This window comes from Lepisosteus platostomus, chromosome 6, assembly GCF_059453375.1.
Source record: "Lepisosteus platostomus isolate fLepPlt1 chromosome 6, fLepPlt1.hap1, whole genome shotgun sequence".
Classification (NCBI taxonomy): domain Eukaryota; kingdom Metazoa; phylum Chordata; class Actinopteri; order Semionotiformes; family Lepisosteidae; genus Lepisosteus; species Lepisosteus platostomus.
In genome coordinates, this window is record NC_142616.1 from 11636056 (window position 1) to 11644947 (window position 8892).

At 55.6% G+C, this 8892-nt stretch overlaps 1 protein-coding gene across 1 annotated transcript in view; it reads right to left on the reverse strand.

The window, feature by feature from the left end:
- Positions 1 to 101: 101 nt before the first annotated feature.
- rpgrip1 (RPGR interacting protein 1) overlaps positions 102 to 8892 on the reverse strand; it is a 25296-nt gene continuing 16505 nt past the window's right edge. Inside the window, exons 17-26 of the mRNA XM_088638155.1 lie at positions 8476 to 8609; positions 7735 to 8089; positions 5668 to 5846; positions 5212 to 5271; positions 4846 to 4987; positions 4299 to 4399; positions 3591 to 3780; positions 2145 to 2229; positions 1124 to 1254; positions 102 to 448 (exon numbers count right to left, since the gene is read on the reverse strand). Coding sequence (XP_088494281.1) covers positions 276 to 448; positions 1124 to 1254; positions 2145 to 2229; positions 3591 to 3780; positions 4299 to 4399; positions 4846 to 4987; positions 5212 to 5271; positions 5668 to 5846; positions 7735 to 8089; positions 8476 to 8609 — 1550 coding nt within the window. The 3' untranslated portion in view covers positions 102 to 275. The remainder of the gene's footprint in view (positions 449 to 1123; positions 1255 to 2144; positions 2230 to 3590; positions 3781 to 4298; positions 4400 to 4845; positions 4988 to 5211; positions 5272 to 5667; positions 5847 to 7734; positions 8090 to 8475; positions 8610 to 8892) is intronic.

Here is an 8892-nt window from a genome sequence, read left to right on the forward strand (position 1 = left end):
GGGGGGGTGGAGGGGGTCCCCAGTACTGGACAGCGCTGCAAGAGGAGGGTCCAGGAAGGAGCTGTAGAAGTGTAAGTTCTTGTTGTTATTTTTTATTATTATTATTATTATTATTGCTTATGTACTCTGAGAAACGGTGCAGACACCTCTCTCCTGCTGCCGCCAGCGTGTGGAGGTTGTTGGTGCTTGGGGTTGGACAAGGGAAGCCCAGAGCCAGCAGAGGGCGCTCTCCTGCAGCTCGGCACCCGGGTCCAGGCACACTGCCCCCACTGTCGTTAAAAGTCTTCCTTCCCATCTTCTTCTGCTCTGCCATTTTCAAATTCCTCCTCTTCCTCCTCTGCCTCTCCCTGCTTCTTGTACTCCCAGTATATCCCAGTCAGAGTCTGTGCTGCTTCCAGTGACACCTTCAGCTTCCCCACAACCTCCTTCTGCTCATCCACACTGACGACTGAGAGAGAGAGAGAGAGAGGGGGGTTCATACAGACACACTGACTGACTGGACACTCCAGTACATTAACACTGCACTGAGAGAGAGGGGTTCATACAGACACACTGACTGGACACTCCAGTACATTAACACTGCACTGAGAGAGAGGGGTTCATACAGACACACTGACTGGACACTCCAGTACATTAACACTGCACTGAGAGAGAGGGGTTCATACAGACACACTGACTGACTTGACACTCCAGTACATTAACACTGCACTGAGAGAGAGGGGTTCATACAGACACACTGACTGACTGCACACTCCAGTACATTAACACTGCCCTGAGAGAGAGGGGTTCATACAGACACACTGACTGACTGGACACTCCAGTACATTAACACTGCACTGAGAGAGAGGGGTTCATACAGACACACTGACTGGACACTCCAGTACATTAACACTGCACTGAGAGAGAGGGGTTCATACAGACACACTGACTGGACACTCCAGTACATTAACACTGCACTGAGAGAGAGGGGTTCATACAGACACACTGACTGGACACTCCAGTACATTAACACTGCACTGAGAGAGAGGGGTTCATACTATACTGATTCACTCAATCATCAGTGCACATGTGATGGAAACTAGAGAGACAGATGAAAGAACAGTAAAGAGAAGGAGATCCTTACTGTCGATCTGCCTCTCCACAACATCACTTCCTGTCAGCAGCACTTCCTGCAGGTTGAGGTGGGCGTGGCCAATGTCCACACACTCCTCCTCCTGTTCATCCATTGGCTCGCTCACAACTGTGAACTTTAACCTGTGTGATCAGGAAGGGGCGGGGCACAGATAGGCAGACGCTATTGGTCAGAGCTCACAGAGGATGAGTCACTGTTCTTGCTGATTGGTTTGTCCCTCTGCTGATAGTGCTGGTGTCAAGTGATCATTACCCATATCCAAGTGTATTTATGTTTGTGTGTGTCCTGTGAGGAGCTGGTGTCCTGTCCAGGGTGTGTGTGTGTCCTGTGATGGGCTGGTGTCCTGTCCAGGGTGTGTGTGTGTGTGTGTGTGTGTGTGTGTGTGTGTGTGTGTGTGTCCTGTCCAGGGTGTGTGTGTGTGTGTGTGTCCTGTGAGGGGCTGGTGTCCTGTCCAGGGTGTCTGTGTGTGTCCTGTGAGGGGCTGGTGTCCTGTCCAAGGTGTGTGTGTGTGTCCTGTGAGGGGCTGGTGTCCTGTCCAGGGTGTGTGTGTGTGTGTCCTGTGAGGGGCTAGTGTCCTGTCCAGGGTGTGTGTGTTGTGTGTTGTGTGTCCTGTGAGGGGCTGGTGTCCTGCCCACAAGCTCTCCTTCTCCCCTGTGAGAAAAGGATGTCGTGTGTGAAGGACACCTTTGAGATAAGGTTAGGGTTAGCTCAGCTGTGTCTGGAGAGAAGCCAGGGTATCGGCTTTAACAACAGGGCTGGTCAGCTTGTTCCCCACCTCCACCACCCTCTGTGTAAAGAAGTGCCTTCTAATTCAAATGCACTTCGCTATAGTTTCCACTGGTGGCCTCTGCATCTTTGTCAAGGCCCCGTTCCGGTCTGCCTGAACAGCTGGGTCAGTCTCCTCCATGTGAGCAAGTGTAGAGATTGAGTTTCTTTAGCCTGGGGACAGGAGCTGTGGCCCCAGCGTCTGTGTCTCTCTCTCGTCCTGCTCCTCACCCTCCCCCCTCCTCACCTGCCCTGGTTGGGGTCAGTTCCCTCCAGCATGGTGTAGAGGTACTGTCTGAGGGCTGCGTCCTGCACACGGTCAACATAGATCACTGAGAGAGAGAGAGACAGGGGGAGGGAGGGAGACAGGGAGAGGGAGAGAGAGAAGGAGAGAGACGGGGAGAAGGAGAGAGACAGGGAGAGAGGGGGTTAATACAGTAACCTCCTCCTGTGTGCTGCAGCCCTGAGCTCTGAACACCAGTGAGCCTGTCAGACCCTGCAGGTCCTGAGGAAGACCGGGGTCTGCGTCTCCCCCGTCCACATCCCAGACACACAGAGGGCAATCTGGCTGCGTTCCCGACCCGGGACCCCGACAGGAGTGGGGTCTAGTGGGCAGAGCCCCCCCCTCTGCTGTACAAACATTCCCAAAGACCTCCGGAGACATTGACCCCCGATCAGTCCCCCGGGCTGTCCGCTGGCTGTCCCGAACACGGTCCTCTCTGCGCCACGCCGCTGTTGAGGTTTTGTCTGTGGCCCCCTGGGAACAGCAACGCCCGCGAACGGAGGGATCAGGACAGGATGGCGGGGTGTCCCGCCTGGAGCCGCCTGGCTGAGGGCGAGCTCTCCGGGCCGGGACCCCCCGGGGGGCAGAAAGCCGTGTGCGAGAGTGAGAGACACGCGGGGGTCAGGTCCAGTATTTCCAGTGTCTCAGGACAGGAAGTGAAGCCAATGGCCGACAGCCGAGTCCGGGGGAACTTGTCTTTCCGAGCTCCGTTCGGTGCCGCATGTCGACCCGCCTGCTGCTGCTGCTTCATCTGACCCGGGAATAAAGTGTTTTGGACTGGGCTGGACTGGACTGGGCCAGCCAGCGGACACCCGGTCCCCCTGCCGCGCAGGGGAGCGGACACAGACGCTGACCAGGTCAAGACCGTTCTGATCAGAGAGGTCTGGTCTGGATGCGAAGGGGTGTAGAGACGCTGACTCTCTGATATCCTTGGGGAGAGAGCGCCAGAGCTCTGGGGGACAGATAGGAGCCCAGAAGTAAAGAGCGAAGGTTGCGAGGTGGGGAGTAGGGCGATAGTAGGTCAGACAGGTACTGAGGTGCCAAACCATGCGGAGCCTTGTAGGTGAGCAGGAGGATTTTGAAGTCCACACGGAACTTGACCGGGAGCCAGTGCAGGGACTCCAGGACAGGAGTAATGTGATCACTTGCACTAGACCTGGTCAGGATTCTGGCAGCCGAATTTTGGACAGACTGGAGTTTGTTCACTGTGGATTTAGACACCCCAGCGAGCAGAGAGTTACCGCGGTCGATTCTGGAAAAAGACAAGTGTGGTGTCCAGCTTTTCAGCTCCAGTGAGAGACAACACCAGACCTAGTCTGGCGATATTCCTGAGGAGCAAGAATGATGTTTTTCACACATCAGAGAGAGAGACAGAGAGAGAGAGACGGGCGCTGGGATGGACAGACTCACCTCTGGTGAAGTTGTAGTGTATCTCCTCTCCAGCAGCAGGTTTCCGTAGCGACATCGGAGTCTCGGTGGTCTCCATGGGGACGCCCAGGAGGCGGTACTCCACGTAGATGCGCTGCACCGATTGGTCCAGCGCCACACGAGAGGTGGGGTCAAAGGTGAGGGACAGGATCTCCACTCGCAGTTTCTCGGCCTGGGACGAGGTGGGATAGAAGAGGGACTGACTCCGTGGACAGCCCCTGTCCAGAGGACAGGCACAGCCCCTATAGTGAGGGCTGCGTCCCCACACACACACTGTCCTCTGATGTGCTGGCCAGAGGGAGGTCTACCACGCTGATATGAGCGCAGAAGCAGCTGTCTGAGGCTGCTGGGACACCTCTGTCTCTTCGTGTTGTGAGAGGCCTGGAGGTAATTAATATTTATTCCCTTAATTTAGACCTCTCTGTCTGTCTGTTGGTCTCCTGGTCGGTCTGTCTCTGTCTGTGAGTCAGTCTGACATTCAGCCTGTCTTTCTGCCTGTGAAAGCTCATTTCACTGTCTGTCTCCATGTATCTGTGAGTCAGTCTGTCTGTCCGTCTGTCCACCTGTCCATCTGTCCTACTATCTGTCCATCTGTGTTTCCCTGTATCTGTCTGTCCCTGTCTCTGTCCTTCTGCATCTGCATCAGTTTCCCTACGGGGTTAATAAAGTCCTATCTATCTATCTTCTCACCTTTTTGGCCGGCATGAGTGGGCGGGGGATGATGATGACATCACTGTCAGTGGAAGGCTGTGATTCGCCAGACTCTGTAGTGATGTCACTGTCCAGTTGAGCTTTAAAGACAGAAGACTGAATTTATTTTTGCTGCATTGTTGTTCTCCTGTGTTTGCTGTGGATTGGTCACTGTGTGTGTTACTGTGGTTTGATCATGGTGGTGTATTACTGTGGTATTGTCACAGTGTGTGTGTTACTGTGAGTTGTTGTTCTCCTGTGGTATAGTAACAGGGTGTGTGTATTGTGGTTTGGCCACAGTGTGTTACTGTTGTTTAGTCACTGTGTGTGCGTATCTATGAATTGTCATTCTGTGGTTATGGTCACTGTGTGTGTTACTGTGGTATTGTCACTGTGTGTGGTACTGTGGTTACACAGCTCACCATGGGCACACACAAACACACTGGGTGTGAGAAGAGTGCGTTTGTGTTGCTGCTGCACAAACGCAATAGATGATGATAAGAGGAGCTTCACAAGGCACAACACTTCCAAACGACAACATTCACACCTCTCTCACTTCCTGCTTCCTGACTCCTCCCAGAGTGCTCAGCCTCCACTTCCTGTTCCTGTGCCGCTTCCTCTTCCATGGCTGCTTCCTCTGCCACTTCCTGCTCCACGTCTGCCACTTCCTGCTCCACCTCTGCCACTTCCTGTTGGCGGGTGGAGGGTACGGAGAGGGTCCGTTAATCCAAGAGAGAGGGAAAGATCTGTCCCGAGTCGGTCTCACACCACAGGAGTGATCAGGCCTGCTCACTCCTTGCCTGGGAACCACAATTCGCCCTCATTCACCCCCGTTTCAAACTCCTTCTCTGCACCCCCCCTCCCGGCCGTGCCCGTGTGTACTGTGTGTAGTGTGCGTGTGTTGGACACTGACCTGTGTCTGAGTCTGCCTGCGCTCCGGATGCGTTTGAGACGAGCCGCTCGCCAGCTTCATCTGAGAGGGAGAAGGAAGGACAGGTTATCTCCACCTCCCCCCTGAACTACCAGTGCACTCCAGCGCACACTCCTGCACACTCCCACAAACTCTCACACTCTTCTGCGCACCACAACACCTGCACACACTCTGACACACTCCCTCAAACCAACAAACTCTCTCACACTCTGACACACTCTCTCAAACCAACTTTCTCTCACTCTGACACACTCTCTCTCTCTCACACTCTCCGATGCACACCCTCACAACACTGCACACTCTCACACACCAGCTCACACTCCCACAAACCAATACACTCCCACACACTGACACACACTCCCAGACTCCCACACTCTCTCACACAGTGACACACACTCGTACGCTCCAGTGCACTCTCTCTCTCTCTCTCTCTCGTACCCGAGGCTTGGCGACCGGTGTCTGCGCTGGGCCTGCCCTCTCCAGGCCTCCGGTCCCAGCTGCTGCGGCTGCTCGGAGCCCCGGCGGCGCCCCCGGTGGCTGGAAGGGGCACTGCCAGCGCAGGGACACCCTGACGGTGCCCCGAGGCTGCCCCCCGGCGTCCCTCAGGACGAAGTCACCTGCGGGAGGGAGACACAGGTGAGTCCCGAAGGGGGCGTGTGACCCCAGCGAGGATGCTGCGGCGGCGACAGGCCTGTCCTCGTCCCCTCGGGGGCTCCTCCTGCTGGGAGGGTCCATGCAGGTCCCTCTTCTCTCTTCACAGGGGAACCATGACCCCCCGTTCTCCGACCGGTTCTTACATCTCGGGAACTAAACTAATAGACAGCATTGCAAACAAAGCAGGTGCGTTTTCCACAGTGAAGGAGACACACAGGGTGCGTTTCCCACACTGAAGGAGACACACGAGGTGCGTTTCCCACAGTGAAGGAGACACACGAGGTGCGTTTCCCACAGTGAAGGAGACACACAGGGTGCGTTTCCCACATTGAAGGAGACACACAGGGTGCATTTCCAACAGTGAAGGAGACACACAGGGTGCATTTCCAACAGTGAAGGAGACACACAGGGTGCGTTTCCAACACTGAAGGAGACACACAGGGTGCGTTTCCCACACTGAAGGAGACACACGAGGTGCGTTTTCCACAGTGAAGGAGACACACAGGGTGCGTTTCCCACACTGAAGGAGACACACGAGGTGCGTTTCCCACACTGAAGGAGACACACGAGGTGCGTTTTCCACAGTGAAGGAGACACACAGGGTGCGTTTCCCACACTGAAGGAGACACACGAGGTGCGTTTCCCACACTGAAGGAGACACACGAGGTGCGTTTCCCACAGTGAAGGAGACACACAGGGTGCGTTTTCCACAGTGAAGGAGACACACCGGGTGCGTTTCCCACACTGAAGGAGACACACCGGGTGCGTTTCCCACACTGAAGGAGACACAAGAGGTGCGTTTCCCACACTGAAGGAGACACACGAGGTGCGTTTCCCACGGTGAAGGAGACACACGAGGTGCGTTTCCCACGGTGAAGGAGACACACAGGGTGTATTTCTTACAGTGAAGGAGACACACAAGATGTGTTTCCCACACTGAAGGGGACACACGAGGTGCATTTCCCACAGTGAAGGAGACACACGAGGTGCGTTTCCCACGGTGAAGGAGACACACGAGGTGCGTTTCCCACGGTGAAGGAGACACACGAGGTGCGTTTCCCACGGTGAAGGAGACATACGAGGTGCGTTTCCCATGGTGAAGGAGACACACAGGGTGTGTTTCCCACACTGAAGGAGACACACAGGGTGCGTTTCCCACACTGAAGGAGACACACAGGGTGCGTTTCCCACACTGAAGGAGACACACGAGGTGCGTTTCCCACACTGAAGGAGACACACGAGGTGTGTTTCCCACACTGAAGGAGACACACAGGGTGTGTTTCCCACACTGAAGGAGACACATGAGGTTCGTTTCCCAAAGGGAAGGAGACACACGAGGTGCGTTTCCCACAGTGAACGAGACACACGAGGTGCGTTTCCCACACTGAAGGAGACACACGAGGTGCGTTTCCCACAGTGAAGGAGACACACGAGGTGCGTTTCCCACACTGAAGGAGACACACAGGGTGCGTTTTCCACACTGAAGGAGACACATGAGGTTTGTTTCCTAAAGGGAAGGAGACACACAAGGAGTGTTTTCCGGTGTCCTGAGCTCCAGCAGTGTTACAGGGTGTTTAGACTTCCAGCCAGCCACGGTCTCCCAAGTCATGCCCCCCTCCAGTCACCTCTGGGGCGTCAGGCTCAGCAGGGGTCAGCCCAGGGTCACAGCTCTACAGAGGGGTGCGCTCAGTGGGGGGCTTCAGTCTGATAGCTACCCGTTACCCCAGGTTATTGCCCTGGGGGAGGCGGGGGGGCCAGGAGGAGACCGGTCAGGTGGAATCAGGGAGGTGAAGATGTCCCCCCGTCCCGGCGGGCCGGTGTAAGCGGGCGAGAGAGAGCGGCGCCCCGTACCCCTAATGGGCCGGCCGGCGGCCAGCGGGCGCAGCGGGACGGGCGTCTTGCCCAGGTAGGCCGGAGGCGGGGGCGGGCCGTCCCCATCGTCGAACGCGTACACCCAAAGGCACGCCCCCTGCAGGTACCGGCACAGGTCAGGGGTCACGGCCAGCGGGAAGCGGGCGCGGTCGTGGAAGACGGGGTCCGCGCAGCAGGGGATGATGGGAGAGGTGTGTGGGGGCAGGTCATAGAGCCGGTACATCAGATATGCATCGGGAAGTAGTCCCGGCCAGCGCGCGCTCAGGCCATGGCAGTGCTCCATGACAACCTCCAGCTCATTGGGTATCCCTCCGCCGGAGAAGTCAAATAGTTCCTGGAAAACAGAGAGACTGAGTCACTGACTGGCGCACTGACACTCTGATGGACACACTGACACTCTGACAGTCACTCTGACACTCTGACAGACTCTCTGGCACTCTTACAGTCTCACTGACACACTGATGGACACACCGACACTCTGGACACACTGACACTCTTACAGTCTCACTGACACACTGATGGACACACTGACACTCTGATTGACACACTGACACTCTTACAGTCTCACTGACACACTGATTGACACACTGACACTCTGATGGACACACCGACACTCTGACAGTCTCACTGACGCACTAACACTCTGACAGACACACCGACACTGACAGTCTGCGAGCTGATTACCAGTCAAACCACTCCACCCAGCGCTAGCAGGGTTACCTGGGGCCCGCTGTCCGGCCAGCCCAGCGTGTGGTAGGACAGGTACCCCGGGTCCCTTGGCCCCTCTGCCCCCTCCAGGGGCGGCCAGAGCCTCACCCAGAAATCCAGCACCCCCAGAATCTCCCCGTCGGGCCCTGCCTCGAAAGAGAGGGACACCCCAATATCACTGGGGATCATCGTTCTAAAACAGAAGTCCTGTACTGCAGACAGAACTGTTACAGCACTATAATAATAATAATAATAATAATAATAATAATCCCACTGCATGTACAAGGGCTGGCAGTACTGCTTCTGCACTGATCTTCTAATCTGATAATAATAATCACTAAAGACTCAAGTAAGAGGTTTGTTCCCTGTGAGAAGGCTCCACGGCTGAAACGTTGTGTTTTTCTTCTCTTTTCAGCCTGGAATAAACCT